General features: G+C 41.8%; 1 protein-coding gene across 1 annotated transcript in view; it reads left to right on the forward strand.

Annotated features, from left to right (window-relative positions):
• Nucleotides 1-5,907: 5,907 nt before the first annotated feature.
• Nucleotides 5,908-25,106, forward strand: part of ST6GALNAC3 (ST6 N-acetylgalactosaminide alpha-2,6-sialyltransferase 3) — a 533,596-nt gene continuing 514,397 nt past the window's right edge. The window contains exon 1 of the mRNA XM_060006065.1: nt 5,908-6,005. Within this exon, the coding sequence (XP_059862048.1) occupies nt 5,988-6,005 (18 nt within the window). The 5' untranslated portion in view covers nt 5,908-5,987. The remainder of the gene's footprint in view (nt 6,006-25,106) is intronic.

Consider the following 25,106-nt stretch of genomic DNA (forward strand, 5'->3'; position numbering starts at 1 on the left):
TAATGGAAAGGAATGTTGGAAGGCCTATAATACACCCAGCTCTGGAGATGAAAAGGAACCCCTGCAGGTTTTGAATATAGGAGGAAGCCAAACTGCCTCTGCTTCCTAAACACTTCACCTGTGCCTGCAAATGTTTGTTAAATCAAAACAAATGAACAACAATTTTTAGATTCCTAATCCAACTGTTACTTTATATTTGTTGCTCTTCAAAAGGATGAATGACATTTCAGCATAGGAAATGTACCTTGACTCTCTGAGGTTGTCCATCCTAACCTCACACATGTGTGCTATGAGCAGCTCTCACTGATTTTGACATTGTTGGACATGAAACAATACCTTGTATTTTGGGGATTTTCTAAGAGCGTATTTAGATGACACCTCCCTGGACCTTTCTTCTTTGGATTGCATGACATAATTTGTCTTCTACTTTTCCTACATAGCTCGGATATAGATACAAAAAGTGAGGGTTTATATTGACACAAAGAATCGGTAAAAAACCCTAGCTCTCTCTAGAGCCAGATCGTTAGAGAAAAAATGGTTCAGGCAAAGACACACTGCAGAAGGAGGCCAAGTGTTAAACCCCTCCTGTGGGTGTTCCCATCAGATCCACCATGGATACATTTCAGATACCAAATTTCCTCTCTAATATTTTAAGGCAACATGTCACCAAGCCTCACTAAGGGGTGAAATCTAAGAAGAGTGTAGAGAAACACACATGGGAAGAACATCACAATAAAAAGAAAACAAACTCTGGGAAATGTGGTTAAGAAATATCAGACTCAATTAATAGTGGAGACTTCAATAGCCTTGGAGAAATCCAATACAAACCAAATTCAAATGACATGTCAGTGCTTCCAGCCATGTTTGCTTTCAGTTGATTACGTTTTTAAAAAATCTTAGGGGGAATTCTTTAATGAAACCAAATCTGGCTAAAACCTACATTCTTCTAGGTAATAAAAATTAGGTAAAAACATTAATTTCAGATTTTTCTCTTTTATTTAAAAACAGGTATCTTTTAAAACATTTTTTGGTTCATTTGCAAAAAATGTTTTTGAGAAATTATGGGAACTTTCAATGGAAAGAGTAGAGCTGAGATGAAGTTAAGGGAGAACATTAAGAGAAAATGAGAAAATATACAATAGTTTAAAAATGCAACTTAAAGTCAAACTGCATAACTTGTTTTGGAGTTAATCCCAGATAAGTATCAGTATAGTCAGGGATAATGATGAATTCTGGATTAGAACTGTGTAAAGCTTTGTAAAAGCAGTAAGCTCAAGTCTTGGGAATGCAAAATCGATGACATTTTGGAATGAACTTGTACCCTAAATGGAGGGAAATAAAGTTTAACTCACATGTCAATATATTCTCATAAATATCCACCTAGAAGGGCACAGCTACAGGATACTTGGACACTTATACAGATACAGATACACACATGGACGTGGACAGATAGACATGTGCTTTAGGATATGAAAAAGTTCCTAGGTAAGAATTGTAACAGTGCAATGGTTTCTAGAAGAAAACCGTTTCCTATCCTGGCTCAGAATGTAAAAAAATGACTTTCCCCTAACATTGTATAATGGATCTTCCAGTCACAGTCGCCTATGGAAGCATAATTTATGTAGTGGATGACAAGAAGAGTTTTATGATATCTGGAATTCATTAAAAATTTTTAGATGGGAAAAACTGAGATCCAATTAAAACCTTAATAAACGTCTCTGTGTTGAATACAAATATATTAAGTTAATATGTGTGCAAGATGAAACTGGAAACGTTATGGGAGTCTGCATTTTAATTCTAGTTCTATCGGGAAACTATTTAACTCAGAGAATTACTTGGTAATGGGACTGTTTACAATGAAGCAAAACTGAATTTAAATAGGACATTTTAGCTCATGACTTGTCATAACTCATGAGATCTCAGCCTTAAGGCACGTTAAGATCTCACTGGTGAAAGGCTGGCGAGGAAAAGGAAGACGGACCAACTAGCGCCAAGAAGAGCCCTCAGGAGGCTAAGGCAGCGATAGGGCCAGTCCCCAAGGATCTTACCTTGAAGGGAAGCAAGGGCTGGCAGGATACTACATGGCAGGCCCCACCCATGTCATACTCGAGATACAGCAGTGACAGTCTTTGGTTGGAGATAATTCTCATGGACAGAAGGTGGTAACAGCTTGGTTTTACAGGAGACCTGGATGGGATGTGCAGTGTCTGTTAAAGTAGGACCCAAGAGCTTAGGGTTTATAGATACAAGTGAGTGTACCTATCCTGTGTACTCAAAAAGATAGAATGTATCTATTTTCCACAGACTTACCTACTTGCTCTAGGTTTTGTATCCTAGGATGTATCCTAGGGAGGATATATTCTTACCCTACATTTTCTGACTATCAAATCTAAGACAATAGGGGACTTTCCTGGTGGTCCAGTGGCTAAGACTCCATGCTCCCAATGCAAGGGGCCTGGGTTCGATCCCTGGTTGGGGAACTAGATCCCCCATGCTTCAACTAAGAGTTCGCATGCCGCAACTAAAGATCCCTCATGCTGCAACTAAGACCCAATGCAGACAAATAAATAAATATTTTTAAAAAACTAAGACAATAGGCTACATTTGAATGGTGTCAAATGGTAGAGATTAGGCCCCTCACCTACTTGGCAGCCGAGTGTAGCAGTTACGATTGGCAGAGGCAGAAGTCCAACTATCTGGGTTCAAATCTCTGTTCCCCGCCCTTACCAGCTGAGAATGACAACATTCATACAGATGTTGTGAGGATCAAATAGGATACTGCATATAATTGCAGGGTGCCTCCGTTTTGTTATTATTATTTTTGGAAACAGGCTTTTGGCTGTAAGTCACATAACTTGAGACTTGGAAAATTATACTATGTCTCTGGGCTAGACTAAGCTATTCCTGTAGTTTGGCCAGTTTTAAAACAAACAAACAAAATCCTGTCCATACCCTCCTCCCAGCCCCCACCCACCTGCACATCTAGCTGCACCTTCATCCCCTAATAGGTTCAGAATATGCTTTTATTACCATCTAACTGCTCTTCCCCTTCCAACTGCTGTCCGGATCAAAGTGATTGTTAATATTGTTCTGTGAAACTTCTGGTCCAGATTTATTCTAGAATTGATTGACTTTGTTTTTAGGTTGTTATAAAATATGACTATTCCTGTCTATATTTAGTTATAATTTATGGATGCTAATAAAAGAATAACATTTTGGGAAGTGTGGACATGGGTGGGTGGGAGTTTAATTGAGAGATCCATACTCAAGACTGAGGGAGCTGGTGAAACCCTCCCTGTGGTATGCCCAAGTCACAAGATGCTAAATGTTTGCCTCCTCAGTGTTTAATTTTCTGAGACACCCGAGAAGAATGGCAATCATCCTATTCATACTCTCCTACAAGCTACCTTTAGTGAACATCCCCCCCCCCCCCCGTTAGGAAAAAGAGCTACCATTTTGAGAATGTTCATAGTGCCAGAGAGTGAGGTAAGTGGATTTACAAGCATTATCTTATTTAATTCTCACAAGGAATTATATATTATTAAATAAACTAAGGATTCAAGAGAGGTTAAGAAGATTGATCAAGGTCACCCAGCAAGGAAATGCTCAGCGGGGTTGCTCGCTGGATTCTGCCATGTTGTCTCCCAGACATGCAGACTTTCTGTGTGGACAAAGAGAGCTCTGCTCACCCTTGCCCTTCCCACCTGCCACCCTGTCAGGCTCAGTCCTTCTTTCCTTAGAGCTTTGCTTCCACTTTGGTTAAGGACCTTACCACGTTATTTTATCACGTATCTCTCATCTTTCCCACTCGGCTGAACCTCAACTGATGTCAGAGACCATGGAAATCATGCTCTCATCTCCAATAGGTCCTGTAGTACTTCCATAAAGGTTTCCTCCTCCAGTTAGTGGTAGCTCAAAAAAAGATTTATTCTTCCAGTAGCAGCTCAATAAAGGTTTATTGAATTCATAAATGGATGAAATACTGGGTTTTCCTGACCCACTAGAGACTGAGCTAAAGTAGTGATTTGAAATATGCAGTCATGATCAAGGAGTTCTTCCTGAAAATACAGTAGATCTCTGAAGCAGATGGCGGGGCTGGAGGAAGGAGTGGGAGAGCAGAGTGTGGTCCCTCAGCGAGACTGAGAAGAGGAGCTTCCCTTGGGAGCAGGCAGTTCCTCCACAGCCCAGCCTCCACCCTTTCCCGAGGTTCCTCCTGCTCTCCCAGGATTCTGCGTATTCTCATCAAGAAAACACCAGATCTCTTGAAAGCCGAGGTTTCTGCTTTGCGGTTTGTGAGCCAATCTCATGACGCCACAGCCACCACCGGCAGCCTGCAGTGCTTTTCCTGACTCCACGGAGGCAAACTAGACTGGGCTTCCAGCAAGTGAAACCTCTTGGGTAAATATTTTGGGCCTGGTTTTTAGATTTCTCTGACAGACCAAGTGGTGGAGATCTGTGTATGTATACAGGACGGACGGTCTCTCCCTTTTTCTGCTATGTGTGTGATGTTACTTTCGTTATAGAAATAATTCTGCTTCTCTTAGTCAGCTCTTGCTGGGGAATTGGGCTTTCCTTGTTGATTTTCATTCAACAAGGAAAGAGGGTTTGTTGAGGAGAGGTGGAGAGGACCCACAACATGTCTTCTCACAGGCCACCTGCTTCTTAGGTTGACCTCCTACATCACCCTGTGCTTTAGCATCAGAGAGTTCAGGTTGGATGGTGAAAAATGGCCTTTCTGGGTTTCCAGTCCTAATAGGAATGTGTAGATCTAACCTTGTTACTGAAGTTGCAACAAAATTCATCAAATTCTAAACTTGTTGCAGGAAAGAGCTAAGTCCTGTGCATGTGCGTGACTGCCTGTGCACACACACACACACACGCACACAATTTATATATTAATCATACAATTAATGTATATATGAGAATATACTATATTTTCATATACACATATATGCTATTTACAGTATATTTATGTATACACACATTTTTTCACAAACACAGAAGCTTAAAGCAGGAGAGAGCAATGCATTATATATACACACACATACATACACGTGTGTGTGTACTTACAAACAAAATATATCATACACGGTGTATGGCTCACGGCATCTTTCGGGGATAGGTATTTGTATTTGTGCTCCCCCCTTTTTTTTTTTTTTTTTTAATTTTCAAGTATTTGGGCCTCTCACTGTTGTGGCCTCTCCCGTTGCCGGAGCACAGGCTCCGGACGCGCAGGCTCAGCGGCCATGGCTCACGGGCCCAGCCGCTCCGCGGCATGTGGGATCTTCCCGGACCGGGGCACGAACCCATGTCCCCCGCATCGGCAAGCGGACTCTCAACCACTGCGCCACCAGGGAAGCCCGCTGTGCTCCCTTTTAATGGCAAATTATTTTTAGGTAAGGCCATCACAGAGTCTTTAAGCAGAGCGAAGGCTCTTTCCTTAAACAGCTCAGGGAGAATTTTGTTTGCTACTTTTGAAGAATCCTTTGATGTACCCAAAGCCTGTGGAGGGGTGATTCCAAACCCACTGAATTAAAAAGTGTGAAGTGTCTGCTAGGAGTTCGCTGATCTGTTAGGGGAGACGAATCGAGGAGAAGAAAAGGCCACTTTCTCTCCCCAGCGGGACCCAGATTCCTGCCTGCTGTTGAGCGACTTTATATACAATGAACTACAGAACATTTACAGAAAAAAAAAGAGAAAAGAAAAAGTAGCAAGCACCGAGGGGCAGCCGCCGGCGCCCGGGATGGCACGTGACCTGGGGGGCGGGGTCCCGTGGCTCGCCAGCCAGTGGACGGGGCCGGGGGCGGGCCCACGACTCGGGGGGCGGGGCCTGTGCCCGCGCAGCTCTCACCGCGGTCCCCTTATTTGGATCTGCGGGAATGTGGGCTGGAGCGGTCCTGCAGCGGTACCAACCTCCAGCCTGTCGCCTGGACTGCCCCTGACCCAGGCGCCCCGCTGCTCGGTGGCAGGAGGGCCGGCGGAGCGCCATGGCCTGCATCCTGAAGGTAACGACTCGCATCTATGGCTTGGACGCGTGGTTGGGCAGCCTCTTGCTGCTAAGAGGCGTGGAGCCAGCCGCGGTCCCACGGCATCCTCATCTCAGTTGTCTTTTCCTGGCGTTGCTTTTCTTTTTGTTCGTTTGGCAAATGCATAGGGAGGGAGATTCTGAAACATGCAGCTGGCACGGCTTCTCTTCCGACCATTCCTGCTTCTCGCGCCTGCATTGAAGGAGCTGCAGACTGTTGGCTCCAGGGGAGAGCAGGGCTGTGTGCCGAATAATGGGGATGGCAGGGAGGGGAGGGGTGCGCCCGCGAGTCCCGCGGCTCTGTTGCCTGAGGCCTTTCTGGGGCCACGCAGAGAAAAGGAAAGGCTGGACATGGGTTACTGGTGCTGAGGGGTACAGGGCTTTGAATGGGGGTGAGAGTGCAGAGGGAGTTCTACCGAACATTTGATCGTATGAAGATAAAAACTTCAGAGTTTACAGGTAGTCCCTTAGGAATGAGTTTTCTGTGAGATCTGCTAACTCTGTATGCTGTTAGCTCTACTTCGGAAAAGTTCACAAGAGGGTGTATTTATTAGGTGAGAATTTCAAGCCTTCCTTTTGCTTATAAATTTAAACAGACAAACCTCCCTTGTGCTCATAAACAGACAAAATTATTTCACTCCCTATCAGAGTCTGTTCAGCCACCCCTTCTTTGTTGAGTTTTCTTTCTCCAAGTGTGTTCTTAGCCTGGACTGAGCATCTTTCTGGGTTCTTGTGGCATCAGGTGGGAGAACTTGGTACGAGTGCCTCACTTGAGAACTTTTTATTCCATAGGGAGTTTGTTTGTTTGTTTGTTTTTCTGACTACTGTTTCTACTCGTGCCTAACCTGACTACATGAACCAAAAACATTCACAGCATGAAAGTTTCCTGGGCCTTGACTGGGAACGAAAGGCCTATTTGTTCCGAGTTTGGGAGAGCTGTGTGTGACAGAGGAAGACACCAGAAATCAAGTTGTTTGGTTGTGCTATTGTGAAAGAGCATTTACTTGTCTGTAGGATGATTTGAAGCCATCTACTGCTGTATTAGTTACCTGAATCCTCTTCCAACATGCCTTGGTGTTAATGATGCAAGTAAGAGACTAACCTAGTAGAGTTTGTTTCCATTTCTTAGAGTAAAGGAGATGAGGTATTTCCTGTGATTTTTCTGAACTTCCTTTGTTTGGTTTCAGAACATTTTCTGGGACATAATGGTAGCAAGATCAAGAGGAAATAATACCTTGGTATTACAATATGGGATTTTTACCTTGGAGACTCCTAGCCCAAGGACTGAAATATGAAGATGAGTCATATCTACTATTTATTGTGTTATTAACTGAAAGAGAAGTTGAGGAGCGTGACATTTATTGTTGGCTGTCTTCTTCCCTTTTGATTTCTCCCCTGCCTCATCTTGCACATGTTCCAAACATGTTTAATACACATCCCAAGCTGCAAATGAATCTGATCCAACCATTCCTTCCCTTTCCAGCCCCTCACACTGACCTCAGACATTTGGGGCATATCTGATTCCTCCTTTATTTTTTTCTCCGCTGAAACTAATCTGGGGTGCAGACAGGTAAACTGCAAAGAGCAAAGGCTTTGGACTCAGAAAGACCTTGGTCTGAATGCAGGCTCTGCCATGTGCTACCTGCGTGACCTTGGATAAGCTACTTAAATGTCTCTGAGTCTCAGTTTCCTGGATATAAAATTAAAGTAATAGCACCTCAGGGTTGTAATACTCCACAGGGTTGCTGTGGATGAAATAAGATATGAAAAATACTTTGTGGCACAGGCATTCAATAGGTGCTATTTTTTCCTCACATATAATAATAACTACAATTTAATTAATCTTTACTATATCCTCAGCCCGTTTCATATAATATAACTCTTGGTCTTACATCAAACCCTGTAAGGTGAGTATCATTGTTTAAAACCGCATTTTACAGATGGGGAAGCTGAGGCTCCCGAGCTTAAGCGATTTGCCCAAGGGAACAGGGTTAAGGACAGAGTGAGCCTGGACTTAGACCCAGATCTGCCAACCTTCTTTATATTTTAACTCTGTTCCCTGTACTTTCCCAGATGATGACTTTCTAAGATGCCCTAATACCGTTCAGAGTCCTTACCACCTTTGAGAAACAAAGTACCTTTGTGCAATGGTCTTGATGGCCTCTGGTGGGCCTTTTCCCCTTGTCTTTGAAAGGCCATGCATGGGGGAGTGGAGAGTCCAGAGACCTGGGTTCAGTGCAAGCTTTTTCTCCTGCATATGATTTTAGACAGTCACTGCAACTTGCAACCTCAATTTGCCCAAGCTGTAGAATGCCTGATAGGGTTTTGTGAGGGTAAAATGATATACTGTTGTTGTTGTTTTTAATGAAATATTTTCTGCCGTATTGCTGTTGGTATCACAAGATGCATAAGCCATTGACCCCATTCTCCACTGGCTTACAGTATAGTAAGGGGGATAGAAAAGTAAATGAATGTGTTACAATGTGAAGAATAATAGGCCTGTGGAAGGCATAACAGAAGCATGGAGGGAGAAAGCAATGAACCCTCTAATTGGATAATTAGGATAGTGTTCCTACTTATGATTTGGAGCTGTGTTTTGAAGACTGAATATGATTTACTGTGATGAAGCTTGTGTTTTAGAAGGATAACTTTTGAGTCAGGGTCAACTTTATGCTGTGGGCAAAATCTACTCTTCTCAGCAGATTTTTGAGGTAGATCTTATTATCCCGAGATACAAAGAGGTTGATTAAAGTATCATTATTGCTAAACAATAGTGACCCTAAATAGGAACCTTTGACTAGCTAAGAAGAGGAGCCTATACCATGGCAGCAAATGGTGGTCTTTTGGGGCATACAGAATATCCCCTCAAGGTATTGTGCGTGGTAAGGGCCCATTCTGCCCATGTGTAGACCTGGTTCTCAAAACAGAATAATGATTACCTCAATAATCATTTAATTGTGGAATACATACTTACTCCACGTTGCATGGGCTTTGAAGCCAGAAATATGTGGATTTTAATTATGGCTCCACCACTTACTAATTGTGTAACCATAAGCAAGTTTCTTGATTTCACTGCCTCAGTTTCTAAAATGGAGATGATCATGCATTCCTCAATGGGTTATTCTAGGGGTTAAATGGGAATATCTGCACATTAGTTAGAATAGGCTAGTTTACTGCAGAAAAAACAACCTCAAGTCTTAGCAGGTTCATTTCTTGCCATGCTCCTGGTTAGGCAGCTCTCCTGGGGACCTGTGCCATTGTGAATAATGAAGTCAAGGGACAGTGTCTTTCCATGGGGTGTCTTAAAAGTCTTCAAAATTTGGTAGACAAGAAAGATATTTAATTTGTATTTATTTGGTTATTAGTGAAATAAAACTTAAATTTATAGAAGTCATTTGTTTTTCATCTCTTATAAATTACAGATACTTTAGTATTTTATATAATAAAAGCTGTTTGTATTTTCTTTTATGATTTCTACCTTTGGTCAGCAGGTACTTTTTTGAGAACAGTGTCACGTATACCTTTGACATTTAACACATATTTAGTGAATTGTATTAAGGTTTTTTTTTGGATTCAGTACTGAAATGGAAACTGACTGAACATGTGGACACAGACACTTATTTCGGCCTTGGAGAAGATTATGGTTTTGCCAGGTTAATGATACTTAGGAACTTGAAGTAGTTAGACAATAACACAGTAGGTGCATGACTAAGCTACTGTTATCTTCTCTACCAGTCACCTGTCCTCGTATGACACTGATCCTTTTTTTTTGCTTTTTTGGCTGGACCTTAGTTGCTGGACCAGGGGTCAAACCCGTGCCCCTGCAGTGGAAGCACGGAGTCTTAACCACTGGACCACCAGGGAAGTCCCTACATTGGTCTTGATTGATGGGAAATTTGATGAATATTGATATCAAGTTATGGACTTGGTGTCTTCTTATTTACTTTTCCCCCACTGCCCCAGATCTGATCCTTCACCATACTGCATCAATTCTGTCTCAGGAAATCTCTCAAATATGCCCATTATTCTCTATCCCTATCACCTCTGCCTTGTCTAGAGCCTAGTATTTGGTCTGTCTTTTGAAATAGCTTCCTTTCCTTCAGGCGCCTCATAATCTCGCCCATCTTCCACATCACTCTCAGATTATTGTGCAGAAGTGCAGTGCTGATCAAGCCATTTGTAGGCTTAAATGCTTGTCTTGGCTCCCCAGGCCCTGCAGGGTAAACCCAGCTGTTTAGCTTGGCATTCAGGTTCCTTCAGAATCTGGCCCCTGCCCACATATCTGGCCTCACCACCTACTACTCCCTTCCTCATGATCTAGACACTTACCTAAATGAATTCCAAGTCTGCAGATATAGAACCTCCTTTCGTGGCTCTGTGCCTTTGTAGTATAGCACAGGGATTGAAAGCCTGGTCTTTGATGTCAGACCAACCTGTTCCAGCAGTGAAATCTCTAAGCCTCAGTTTCCTCGTCTGTGAAATGGGAGCAAAAACAGTGCCTACTTCTTAAGGTTATGAGGAATAAATGAGCTAATTTCTACAGAACAGAACCTGACACATAATAAGTCCTTGATAATTATTAGCTATTAGTTGTAGTTGTACATGCTGTTTTCTCTGCAGGAAATTCTCTCTGCTATCACTTTTCCTCCACTGAGAGTTCAATTTATCTTTCAACTCCTATTTCAGCATCACATCTGTGGTCAAGTCTTCCCCTGCCTCAGGCTTCCTCTGTGGCTCCATGGTTTGGTTCTTGTCTCTGTAGCAGCAAGTATTACCCTGTACTGTAAATAAGCTCAACTCTTTTGTTTTACTATGAACTCATATAGCACAGGGGCCTTTAGTAGGTCGATCAGCTAGTGTTTACTAAGCATATGTAAATGAATACTGTTCTTGCCCTAAGTAAGATTACAGACTCAATGAGAAGAAAGGTATACCTAGTGAGTATACGAGTAGTGGTGGTGTTGGTAGTTACCTAATTGAATCTTGGGGGCAGAAAAGGCCTTGTCTTATTCAACTTGATATCCATAGCAACTAGTCTGACTCACAGTAAAGTGTTTCCTAAATGTTGAATGTATAAATGATTTAATTTTTTTTGAGATGCTACTTACAGACAACAGCCTAACCTGGTCTCCTCTAGGAGCAGCCTAATTCTTCTTAAACATGCGTGGAGTTTTCACTCTAGCATAAGCAAGCAGATTAGAGTTTATCAATTAGTTTTCTCCTTAAGTTCCTTCTCAGTTTGTTTCTTTTAGATCTGTTAGGGCTTCTCATAAAATCTGGAGCCAATTTGAAATCTAGAGGAGGGAGAAGAGAGACCTGGACTGGAAAGAAGAAAGAAGAAAAGTATAAGAGTGACTTATCTTTTGTCATGATCATTTCAGTTCCCTGGGTTAATAGAAACAAAAAAAGCAAAAGCAAAAAACAAACAACACACCTCAGCATCCACACCACAATTTGTGGTTCTCAAACTATGAGGTTTCAAAGGATTGGAAAATAATATGGCTTCACTGAGACTGGAAAGCCACAGAAACTTCACAGGTACACAGATTGCAAACCTGAAACTCTACGATAACCCCAGCAAGTAGAATAGACAGGCACTTTGTTTAATAAATCTGCTATGACATTTCTTTCTGCTGCCCAAAGAATGCTGAAGTCTCAGTAGCTGCCCTGCCTGATTTTTAGGCTTATTGTCACTGAGCAGATGCTTTTGCAAATTCTGTTAGCACACTTTGGGGAATGAGTTGCTTGTGTAAAAAGCTTTGCTTTTTGGATGAATTGAGAAGAACAGCAGCAATAACAGTTGTTCTTTATTGAACACCTAGTGTGTTCAGGCTGGGTCCTGGGCTGAGTGCTTTACATGTATCATCTCATGTAAACTTTTATTACAAATGAAGATACTGAGGTTCCGAGAAGCAAACTAACCTGCCCCAGGTCATGGTTAGTAAGTGGTGAAGGTGGGGTTGACTCAGGCTCTGGGTAGTGTTGTAGTGTGTATTTTACCTTCAGTGCCAATTCAGTGAATGTTTATAGGGGCTTTGAGTTTATTTCACCATCTTTTGAGTCTAGACAGCTTCCTAACAATCTCCTGATAGAGCTCTCTTTTAGCTGTGTTATTTTTATTTGTTCCTTCCTCAGAATTTCCTTTGTGACAGAGGAACTAGAGGATATAGAGGGGCCACAGAGACTGGGGAAATAAGAAGGTTCTAAGTCTGCCTCTAACACTAACAGCCTTTTGATCCTGGGCAAGTCACGTGACCACAGCCTTCTTTCCTGAGAAACCCCCATGTCCCTTTGAAGGTGGGAGTGAAGGAGAGGAGTGATAGAGTTAGATTTACCCTTAGGCTAAGCTTCAGGGCCCCTTCAAGGCTCTGGGAAGAGGTTCTGGCATGTTTGTATTTATAATTTATATTCATTTTCTTAAAGAGACCCACAGATCATATAAGCTTCAGGCTTCCCAGCCAGCATCCCCCCTGGGGCAGTGTTGGAATCCAAAAGAGATAAAGTTCGTGAATGCACTTTGTAAAGCAGAATGCACTGTACACATGTGGCAAAACTATTATTGGTATCATTAATAATTAGATAACAGCTTGAATCAAGGAAACCTTTCTTGGGGCTGGTGGGAGAAAAAAAGTTTAGATTTGAGGCAAGCAGAGGGAACCCATTAAGCTTTCCAGCAGATGACTGGGGAAAGTTATGATATCTCCTCCCCAGGAGGAACATATTCAGCTGTTTCTGAGAATTTTACACACGCTTATGCCTGAGGGTTGGGAATTGGATGAGTTCTCTATTTCCTGGATTCCGGGAAAAGTAGAGAAAGGCATTTTTCTAATTGAACAGAGTAGATTTACAAGTGTTACCAGGATCCCATTACAGAAAGCTGCAGTTAGATCCTGGTTATTAAAAGGGTCATTGTTCAATTTATGGATTATCCAGATCCTGTTGGTCCCTGGCCACTCTGATGTACACCTTTTATGTGTTTTACTGCCAATTAGCACTTCCACCAGAGCCTGGAAAGGGAGAGGAGCTAAACTCCAAATTGGTTAATTCCTTTTCCTTGTTAGCAGCTTTGTCAAGGTGTGTCAGCAGGAAGGTAAAGAAAATGGCTCAAATGCGGTGAAGAGATTATCTGTGCTTTCACTGTTGTTTTCTTTCTTCCTCAACTCAAATTTAAGAGTAGGCCCTGCTTCTGATTTTAACTTGATTTAAAGTCAGTAAATCAAAGATCTTGGCCTAGGGCATCCAGGGACTTCAATAAACAGCAGCCTTGGGGTAGGTAACATTTTCAGAGAGCCTTTTGCCCACACCCCATATCTCCAGGCCTGTCTCTCATTTCCTGTGTGATGTGGAGGGGTGGAGACTCAAAGAGAGGTCCAGTACTTAAGTCATTCAAGTGTTTGTGTAAAAAAATGTGTGTTTCTCTACATATACATAGTAAATATAAATAGAAATGTGCGCCCACATTCATTCAATCATATCTTAGTATTTATTGAGGTTTGAAAACTCTCGCATGTAAAAGCCTTTTCTGGAAGGGATTTCTCTCTAATTTCAAAGGCTATTGTGTTTCCTAGGGAATTTATTAGCTGTGCATTTACCAGACACAAAATAAAAACTTTGGTCAGTTATGAAAACTCTATTTGCATCTTGCTCTGAGAAGACCATGACCACAAGGGAATTGGAAGTAAAACGTGTGTGTCCTGCATGGGAATGAGTCATAATGTGCGATTAAAATGTGCATGTGGAGCTCATCTTAGATTTTAAGGATTGGAATGAGCAAGCGACTGTCCTGGGACAATTCTCCTCCTTGGGACAAGTGGAATACCCACCTGTGGAGAGCAGGGCTACGATTCCTCCTATTGTTGTTTGTTATTCTTGGCTCCAACCGTGTGCCGGACTAAAGAAAGAGATGTGAAGGTCTCTCTCTGTGAAGGGCTTGCCTTACCAATCAGGGAAAATGGTAACCAGGAAAGAAGGGCTGTTCTCTACGGTGTGGGCAGGAAGAGGACTGTGGCTTGCAGAGGTCAGAGCTACACAGACTCTGATTCCAGCTTTGTGATGAGTTTGAGTAATGACAATAATACTTTTATTTAATGCTCTGTAACAGTGCAGTCCAGGAGAAATACAATGACGGCCACTTAGGTAATTTTACATTTCTAAGAGCCACATTAAAAAGAAAGCAATAAGTAAATAAATAAATAAAAAAGCAAAAAGAAGTAGGCAGAATTTACTTAATAATATATATACATATATTTTTTGTTGTTGTTATTTTTTTCCCGGTACGCAGGCCTCTCACCGCTGGGGCCCCGCCCCACCGCGGAGCACAGGCTCCGGACGCGCAGGCTCAGCGGCCATGGCTCAGGGGCCCAGCCGCTCCGCGGCATGCGGGATCCTCCCGGACCGGGTCACGAACCCACGTGTCCTGCATTGGTAGGCGGACTCCTAACCACTGCGCCACCAGGGAAGCCCAATAATATATTTTATTTAACACAATATATCCAAAACATTTTCGTGTCAATATGTAATCAATATCAACTTACGAATGAGCTATTTATATTCTTTTTTCATGAGTCTTCAAAATTCTGTATATATTTTGCCATTACAGCATATTTCAATTCGGATGCTAAATTTTCATCACAAATACTTGATCTCTATTTAGATTTTATAAAATGTACAGTTGAAAAAAGTAGATTCACATGTCTAAGTTGCTCCAGAGATGCTTAAAAGTTTTCCAAGAGTTGTATCGAGTATCAGGTTTTAAGTGTAAATTAAAGAAAATAAAATGAAATAAAAAATGTGGTTCCTCAGTCACACCAGCCATGTTTCAAGGGCTCAACAGCCAAATGTGGATAGTGGCTATGGTATAGGACATCGTGTTCATGCAGGTGGTCATCCTTAGCACCAGAAGAGACTGCTAAACTTAGAGGCAATGAGAACACTGTAAGGGGACCTGGGGGAAAGGATTGCCTACGGGGTAGGGATCAGAAGGGGAGGACACCTCTGTTCGTCAGACTCTTGGCACCCAAAGAAGGAGCAAATGAAGAGCAAGTAATGAGTGCCAGACCCAGGGATACACATTTGAGCCTTTGATGAGCGCTTGAGATTTCATCTGAAATGGAGTCCTAAGCTTTTCCATATTCTGAGCTGATTGGCCCCCCAGATGTTGAGCAGCTGTGAATTCTCCCAAGAGAGTGCTGCTTTGGTCTCAGTGTGGTCATGTGAACTCCTGGAGGCTTTGAGATCAGAGACAGACTTTATACACTTTTATTTGAATAGTTCCTTTGCTCTAGGAAGGAGGTACACATATGGCAGCAATTTAGACATCCAGAATAAACCACATGTCTTCTTTCAAGTCAAGAGAGGTGATTGGAGTTCCTTTCTACAGTTTGCTTATTTATTTATTTATTTTTTTGCGGTACGCGGGCCTCTCACTGTTGTGGCCTCTCCCGTTGCGGAGCACAGGCTCCGGACGTGCAGGCTTAGCGGCCATGGCTCACGGGCCCAGCCGCTCCGCGGCATGTGGGATCTTCCCGGACCGGGGCACGAACCTGTGTCCCCTGCATCGGCAGGCAGACTCTTAACCACTGCGCCACCAGGGAAGCCCCAGTTTGCTTACTTTTTGACTGTTTATTTGTATCTGTAAAGTCAGCAATATGCTAATAGACGTATGTCCAATGGTGCTTAGAGCAAATCGGTTTGTAAACCTGCAGCTGTCTTGCTTGCCTGTCCTTCTGCATTGTACTCCTGCCCGGTTCCACCTAGTCTTCCTGAATCAGTGTTAGCACTTTTTCATGTGATGAACATTTCATTGTAATAATGACAGCAGGTACCCTTTGCCGGGTGCCTTCTCTCTGGCAGGTAGCCTGCCAGATATTTTACAGATATTTATTTTCCCACAACAAGATTGCAGGATGGGTATTATTACTTTCATCTGTCAGATGAGGAAACTGGTTCATATTGCTTAACAATATGCAAGAACACTAGACCAAGGTCCGCAAACTAACAGCCCTTGGACCAAATCCGGCCTGTTGCCTGTTTTATATATATATATAGTGCTAGTTAAGAATGGGTTTCGCATTCTAAAATGGTTGAAAAAAATCAAAAGAAGATTTAATGACGTGAAAATGTATGAAATTCCAATATCGATATCCCTAAATAAAGTTTTATTGGAATATAGCCATGTTTATTCATTTCTTAGTGTCTTTGTGTGCAGAGTTGAGAAGTTGACATGTAGACTGTATGGCCTGCAAAGCCTTAAATATTTACTGTCTTCCTCTTTACAGATAAAGTGTGTTAACCCCTATGCTGAACTGTTAAATTCTTACTGTAGACTGTAAGAGCCAGGGTCAGGGGCGGTGAGGGTACTCACACCTGGGGCCCCATGTAATGAATGTCAGGGATATTTAGTGGGTATGGAGCTAAGCACTCCATGTGGAAGAGGAGACTGAAGCCTAGAGGGGATCAGTAACTCCCCAAAGTCACATAGTGGGACTGGAATCCGACTCCAAAGCTTGATCCCTAAGTCTGTGGCTTCGCAGAGATAAGCTGACCACGATGCTGCTCAACTTGGACTGCACCAGGACCCCCTGAAGGGCTTGTTACCCCAGAGATTGCTAAGCCCCACCTCCAGAGTTTATGATTTCAGAGGTCTGGGCTGGGGTCCAAGAATTTGCATTTCTAACAAGCCCCCAGGTGATGCTGTTGACGCCCATCTGTGGACCAGCCACACTTCAAGTAGCCCTACCGTACTACATCCTGCTCGATAAATAGCTGCTGAGTTATGGAAGGCTTCAAACCCATGTATTCCCCAACCAAAACTAACCAGAAATTTAAGTCAAGTGCATTCTAATTACCTTTTTAAGCATTGTAATCGTTTGATTTCTGCCCCCATTGTTCTCATTAAACCCCGAGCTTTCTGATGCTATGGGACTCAGGCCACCCTGACTGTTGAAATGCATGTGCCTCTGTGCCTGACAGCAAGGGGCTGGGTTTGAAATGAACCCATCACTGGTGGCATCCCTCTTCTGTGTCTAGAAACTCTGTTTCTTTCACATCAATTTCAAAATCAGTTTATGATGATTTATGAACCAGGAATTTGTTTCCTGCTGATTGTATGTCAGTCAAATCCTTTCTCACTCTGTGCCCCCTATTTCTCTGCTGGCTAACAAGGAGCCCTGGGGGTGCAGGAAACAGCTTCTGTAGTCAGATTGTACTGGCTTTGGTCATGGAAGTTAATGCGTTAGTGCTAGAGTTCGCTATCTTAATTATTGATTTAGTCTCATATTTTAAAAGTCATTATTTAAGGATTAGGAATGGGGAAAATGAAGCCTGGTGAAAGATGATAGCTATTTTTTTTTGTTGATTCATAGTCTAGTTTGGGATTTTAATAAGTAACAAAAAGCATTGGAAACTGCTGATTTAATCTCTTCTTATAGGCTCATATTGGCATAAAAAAGAAAATAAATCTCTAAATTTTTGCTTTCTCCTGGCTCTCCATTTATGTGCCTTTGTTTATTGTGGAGCCCATTTTTCTGATTTCGCCCCTTTCATCTTTGGCCTCCTAGCCCCTCTCCAGTACAGGTGTTATAGAGATCATTAGCTAGTACAGTTGTCCCTTGGTATCCAGGTATCCACATGTCCACCGGGGATTGGTTCCAGCACCCCACAGGTAAAAGCTAATGCTCAAGTCCCTTATATAAAATGGCATAGTATTTGCATATGTCTATGCACATCCTTCCATATGCTTTAAATCATCTTTAGATTACTTACAATAATTAATACAATGCAAATTTTATGTAAAGAGTTGTAAATACAATGTAAATAGTTGCCAGCACAAGGCAAATTCAAGTTTTGCTTTTGGGAACTTTCTGGAATTTGAGTGTTTTTGAATATTTTTGACCCACGGACAGCAGAACCAGGTTCAGCTGACTATGTCTAAAGAACGGTCATCTCAGCCCTGTACAAGGGAAGCCTTATAGAACTCTGTTGCTAAGCAGATAAAGCTATCTTGCAGAGTCCTGTGATACAAGCCACTCCAACAGGAAGAATTCGTCTCTGGGAAATGTGAGTCTTTTCTACTCCTGGTATACAATCAGTGGTGTGGCGTTCCTGACAGCCCATGGTTGTCACCCCACACACCTTTGCCATGGTCTAGAGGCTGACTTTACTATCAGTCGCTCTTTTATTGCTGACCTTCTCAACCATGTCTTCCTTTCTTTCTCACTTAGTTCTCGGAGAAAATTCATTCCCCAGCAGCAGCAGATAACTGAATCAATGACACCTTATGCCTGTTTTCTTTTTCTTTCTTTCTTTCTTTTTTTTTTAAGATGTTGGGGGTAGGAGTTTATTAATTAATTAATTAATTATTTCTGTGTTGGGTCTTCGTTTCTGTGTGAGGGCTTTCTCTAGTTGTGGCAAGCGGGGGCCACTCTTCATCGAGGTGCGCGGGCCTCTCACAATGGCGGCCTCTCTTGTTGCGGAGCACAGGCTCCATACGCGCAGGCTCAGTAGTTGTGGCTCACGGGCCTAGTTGCTCCGCAGCATGTGGGATCCTCCCAGACCAGGGTTCGAACCCGTGTCCCCTGCATTAGCAGGCAGATTATCAACCACTGCGCCTCCAGGGAAGCCCACGCCTGTTTTCTTATTTATTTTCCTTAAGTTAAGGAATCTTAACTTAAGTTAAGAGAAGAGTTAAGAGAAGCTTTCTCTCCTACCCTGGTTTATGTCACTTAATTATTTGTTCCTTGGCTGCTTTAATGTTTATTTAATTCTGCCATGCTGTTTAACCCTAGTGGCCTGTTTGATTGCTTGAACTGAGCCAAGATTTCCTCATGTGACTTCTAACTTGTTGGTAAATTAGGGTTTGTTTTTTTCTCACCTATCCTGGACCCTTGATACTAAAATCTTACTTAAAGAAATTACCACTCTAGATTTCTGTATTGGAACAATTGAAATTCACTATTTTTCCAGATTTGTGTAGGTCTGTGTTTGACTTTTTTTCCCTCTTACCTTTGGGAAGTTTATTATCAAGCATTTAGAGAGAAGCCAAGTACTATGGGTGAGAGGAGGGGTAAAGGGAATGGAGATAAAATAGAAGCTGAAGATTTTAATTCTTTTTGAAGGGAAATTAGGGTCTGTATGAATAATAGTAATTGTAACAATAGCTTACATTTATTGAGTACTTACAGCTACTGTGTCAGGGCTTCATAGTTTTGTATTAGCTCATTTAATCCTGACAAGTACCTCATAAAATAGGTACTATTATACATTCCCATATAGATGAGGAAATTGAATCTTGGAGAGGTTACTTAGAGAGACTATGTAACCTCCCCAAGGTTGTACCACTATTAAAGGAGGGGGTAGGATTTGAACCCAGGAGTTTGGCCAAAGAAAATATTCCTATAGTCATGCATGGGCAAACCTATTTGAAACTTGCCCACAATAATTTAATAACTTAATGATAAAATAATATCAGTAAGCTTTTTGAGCACTTAATTGTAGGTACTGTATTTAAGGCATATACATGATTTCCTTTAACAGTCAACAATCCTATTAGAAAAATAGTATTATTATCATATCTATTTTACCTGGGAGGAAACACTGAGGCTTGCAGAAAACTTTGGTTTTTTGCCCAAGGTCCTTGGGCTAGTGAGTAGAAAATTTGTCTGACCATATTATTTTACAGTTATTGTTATTAGCTAGCATTTACTGTATGCAGTAAGGGCTGGGCACTATTCTCAACACTTTACACTTACTGATTCATTTAATGCCCATTTTTCAGATAAGGAAGCCAAGGCACAGAGTGGTTAGATAAGGTCACCAAACCATTTTTGGTAGTAGTGAGACTGGAACGCAGGCACTTTGGCTCCAGGGTCTGTATCTGTAACAACCTTGCACAAGGCCACAAATCTCCCCTCCCCCCCCACTTTGGTGTTCTACCTCCTAGTGCAGAGAATCACTTAGGACTATTGAAATTCATTCCAGTATCAAATCAGCCCACTTCAAAGGAACTTGTGGCGATTAAAAAAAAAATTGCTTGATTTTTGATGAGATAAACTGAATTAAAAAATAAATTTGTTGAGTTTATTTATTTTTTGAATGCCTTTGAAGATTTTTGAACCAGATACATTTAGAAGACCCACTAGGTCAAGTCAGACCTGGTGGAATTAGTTTCCTTGTGGAGGTGGAATTTACAATTGAGCATGAGACAGTCATTCTGACTGGGTGGGGAATGCCAGGCAGTTCTCCCTCTGCTCTCCCCTTCTTCACCTGTACCCCGGAATAACTCCATGGGGAAGCCAAAGTGCTCTTTTAAAGAGTAAATCAGGTCACGTCAGTTTCCTTATCTGAACCCTTTGGTGGCTTTCCATTTCACTTTGGATAAAATCTAAACTCCTTTCTGGGGCTCACACTGCTCATGACCTTGCTCCTGCTTATTTTTGAGAAATTATCTCCTGCATCTTGGTCCCCTGCTTATTTTCATTCCATCCAGCTCTGGACCATGCCAAGTTCCTTCCTGCTTCAGAGCCTTTGGGCTGCTATTCCCCTGCCTGCCATACTTTGCCCCCAGGTTCTTTTTGAGGCTATTTCATCCTACCTTTCATATCCCAAATTAAAGTTCACTGCCTTGGACAGGCCTTTGCTGATTTATACCAATGAGATAGAACTCTTCCTGATATTCCCTATTATGCTTCCCTGTTTACTGTGTGCATAACATTTTCTTAATGTATGAAACCATGCTTATTTGTTTGTTTGCCTCTCAGTCAAAAGACTACAAGGGCAGAAATCATGGTTATTTTGTTTATCACTGTGTGTCTAACTTCTAGCATAGTATAGTCAACAAACGAATGAATGATTTAATTAATTAATTTCAGGCAAAAAGAATAGTAGGTACAAAGATAGGGTGGCATGAAGGAACAGGTCATTTTGAGGAACAGTGAAAAGTTGCGGATGGCTGTCACTGAGTTCGTTTTGGGAGCCGGAGGAGCTGATATAGTTGGAGTCAGATCATGAAGGACCACGTAGGTCCTACAAAGTAGTATGGACTTTATCCTTCAGAAATGGGGAAACACTAATGGGATTTAAACAGATCATTAAATGTGGTGGAGATATTGGGTCAGAGAGAATATTCTGTTGTCTTATTTTAGAGTACTTGGAGTCCTTGGATTAACTCTGGTCATTGTCGTTGGTATTTGGAAATTACTTGTCCCAATTATGATTTTGCTACAATGATTGCACAGGCAGAATTTCAAATAGAATGCTGGAAATGAAAATGTGCCGAAGATGTAAGTGTGCTGGTTTATAGCAGAGCTTGGTGTTTTATCTATCATTGCCTAACCGGTTATATTCTGGGAGAAAATATTTGCAAATCATATGTCTGATTGGTTAATATACAAAATATATAAAGAACTCATACAACTTGATAGCAAAACAAAAAAACAAAAACAAACAATCCAATTAAAAATGGGCAGAGGATCTGCATAGGCATTTTTCCAAAGAAGACGTACAGATGGCCAACAGGTACATGAAAAGCTGCTCAACATCACTAATCATCAGGGAAATGCAAATCAAAACAGTAATGAGATAATCACCTCACACCTGTACCTGTTAGAATGGCTGTTATCAAAAAGATAAGAAATCACAAGTGTTGGCGAGGATGTGGAAAAAAAGGAACCCTTGTGCGCTCTTGGTGGTATAGTCACTGTGGAAAACAGTATGGTGGTTCCTCAAAAAATTAAAAATAGAACTGCCATATGATCCAGCAGTCCAATTCTGGATACTTATCCGTAGGAACTGAAAATACTAACTCGAAAAGATACCTGTACCTCTATGTGCATTGCAGCATTATTCACATATTTGGACATTGCTTGTTCTAAATATGGTGGCCTTAGTGATTACACAGCCAGAATTTCTCCTAGAAGGCTGTAAGATAAAACTTGGCAGTGTCATTTCTCTCCCTGGGTGTGGTACAGTCAGTCACATTTAAGATACATGTTCCTTGAAGTCAGGGAGCTGGGCTGGGCCCAGTTTGTGTGTCCATGCTTTAATGAGAGTGTATCATCTGTAAAATCTTTACAGTTTGGATAAGCAAATACATCAATCCATTTGAAAGTGCTAATAAATGTAAAATATTGTTGGCAAATGAAGCTACTTCTCCAGATGTTGAAATTTTCATTTAGCCTGGGGAATCCTAAGTTTAGAAGTAATCTTTTGAGCCCTTAGATCATTGAATGCACAGTTTAGGTTCTTTCTGATATTGATGAACAGGTAGTGCTTGTAATATTAACTGTAATTTTGGACAAGTGAGGTACTTCTGGCCCATTGCACATTAAATGCCTGCAGTTTCCTGGACCTGACTTAGAGTGTGGTTTTATATTACTGCCCTTGAGGCACCTGTTTATATAGCAGTACTGAGCTCCAGACCTCAAGCGAAGCACCACATATGTGTATATTTATCAGTTAAAGCTTCAACACCCCTGTGACTCTGTTTTGTAATCTCCCTGTAAATTTGTATCCTTAATGAGGAAATGTGGGTTTAGAGAAATTAAGTGCTTGAGGTCAAAGAGTTAGTGGATCTAGAGTCAGGGAGTCCAATGCAGTTCTGACTCCCAAAACCCTTGCTCTTCACCTCAGCCCTGTCCTAGACATAATGTTGTACTATAGACAGGTCAGAATGGTAGGTAGGAACAGAGGGAGATCTCCTTTCCTATAGACTGTACGTAAAAATGTCTCTCAAGCCATTTTGTCTGAAGCCCATCTTTCTGTCTTGGGTTCACTTCTATTTTTAGAGATACTTTGTTTTGCCTAATATATATATCTATATATATATATATATGTATTTTAGTAAATATTGCAGGCATCAGTCTTTTGTAAACTGAATCATAGTTAAATAAAGAAGTTTGCTATTTAAAGGACCTTGTGGTTAATCCCTTGGTAAAGAATTGTTTTGTAATTGAATATTAATGCCCTAGTTATACTGTTTTTAACTTGACTTTCAAAAAAGTAACAATGGCAAAAGCTAATATTTTTTGATATGTAACAGGTGGTCTTGTAAGCATTTCTTTTCTTATATGGGAGTTTCTAATTTGATGCTCGCAACAACTCTGCAAGATGGGTGCTATTATTTTGTCAGTTTTACAGAGGAGGAAACTGAGGTACATGGAGGCTAGATGAAGGGACAGCTTCATGGCATGTGACATGTATGATCACACAACCCCATGCTCAGAAGGGCCACACTTGATTTAATGTTCTGCAGTTGCTGTCTAAAAATTCTTCATAATTTTGAACAACAGGCTCCACATTTTAATTTTGCACAGGGTCCTGCAAATTATGTAGCTGGTCCTGCCTAGGTGAGCTGTCCAAGGTCACTCAATGGTTAGTGGCAGAGTTGGCATTCAACCCCAGACTGCCTGGCCTTAAGCTTACACGATTCCATTTACATCCCCTGGTTTCCCATATCTCATATCCTTAAAGGAAGGTCCCTCCTCCACCTTCTTTTTCTTTGGGCCTGTCTTTAGAGGCAGGTGGTTTGATTCATCTCGGTTCAATCCTTTGGATTTGAGCTTTGTTGGTCCGAGTGTCTGATGCATACAGTTTCCCCATTAGGTTTGTAGAAGAGCAGTAGGGAAGATCTTGAAGATATGACAGGAATTGCACATCCTTGCCATAGTGAAAAGTCATAGCCTAAAAATAAGTAGGAGTAACATGGAATCATTGTAACATTTTTGTTTTGGCACAACTCTCCTAGGGGGAGGGAAAGAAAAGAAAAAGAAAGCCCCAATGTATATGAAAGGAAGGCAGTCCCTCAGACTGCTTATCTGCATGCGGTGCTCTGGGGACTAGTGACACTTAATTACCACATACAGTTTTATGGACTGTTTTATGAGAAGCTGCTTTTTAGCCTTTCATGGATTGCTGTAAAGGGAAATAGAGAAAGACAGAAGAGGGTTTCTATCACTTTGGTAAAAAAACTGTCTCTCTGTGGTCTATGCCTAGAACCTGAGACTGCCTGCGTTCCCTTTCAGCATTTCCTGAGAACTTTCTGTGAAGAGGTAGAGGCCAGCAAGACCCTGGAGCTCGACGATGGAAAAAAGCGTGACACAGTGTAGTCACCACACTACACAGTATAGTCACCACACTACACAGTGTAGTCACCACAGGGCATCTAGGGCTCTGACAGAAACAGGCATCAGCCACGGGAGCCCCAGGAAAGCAGCAGCTGACAAAGTTAAGAGGAGTCTAGGAAGATCAGGGGAATTATACAGGTGGAGAAGCGAGAGAGCATTCTAAACAGAGGGAACAGCAAGAACAAAAGCGTGGAGGTGAGGGAGAAAATGGTCAGGGTGAACTGCGAATATCTGCTCCTGGCTGAAGTGTTGGCGATGGTGTTGGAGAGGTAGATGGGGACCAAATACCGATGAACTTTGTATGCTAAGTTAAGGCGTGTGGATTTCTACCTGAGGTATTAGGGATGATAATGACAACAGCCAACATTTACTGAGGGCTTCTCCATAAATTATAAATATCCACGTAGTCCCTGGTAACATGTATACCTGTTTGAGTGACGTGTGTGCACACTCACTACGTGAAATGACCGGGGACTCAGGTCAGTTATGTCCTCACTCTACCATTTACAGCCCTGGGATCTGGGAGCAGGAAGCTAACGTTCTGAACCTTTGTGTCCCTGTCTATAATCTAAATCATATCTGCCTCACTGACTGTTGGCAGGAACAGTATGAAGTAAGACTGTATACTTTGTATAGATAAAGGTTATTGTGTAAGTTTTCTCTAGTGTAAGAAATTTTATTTACTACTTTACTTTTTTGGGGGGTAACATTCATGGCAACTTTATATATCATTTCAAAGCTGGGGAGTTCTGGAGATCTAGAGGTGGACTGTGGTTAATTAGCTGCCTTTTACAAAGACTGGGTGAATCATTGCCCTAATGGGCTGTGGGGACGATAACAGTTTCCTCCAGGCAGTGGGTCAGACTTCTCACTAGGTGTGATCTTGGACACATCACTTAACCTCTCTGAGCTACCATTTCCTCCTGGAAAATGAAGACAAAGCTGCCTACTTGTCAGGACTA

The sequence above is a fragment of the Delphinus delphis genome, chromosome 1 (assembly GCF_949987515.2).
Source record: "Delphinus delphis chromosome 1, mDelDel1.2, whole genome shotgun sequence".
Lineage (NCBI taxonomy): Eukaryota > Metazoa > Chordata > Mammalia > Artiodactyla > Delphinidae > Delphinus > Delphinus delphis.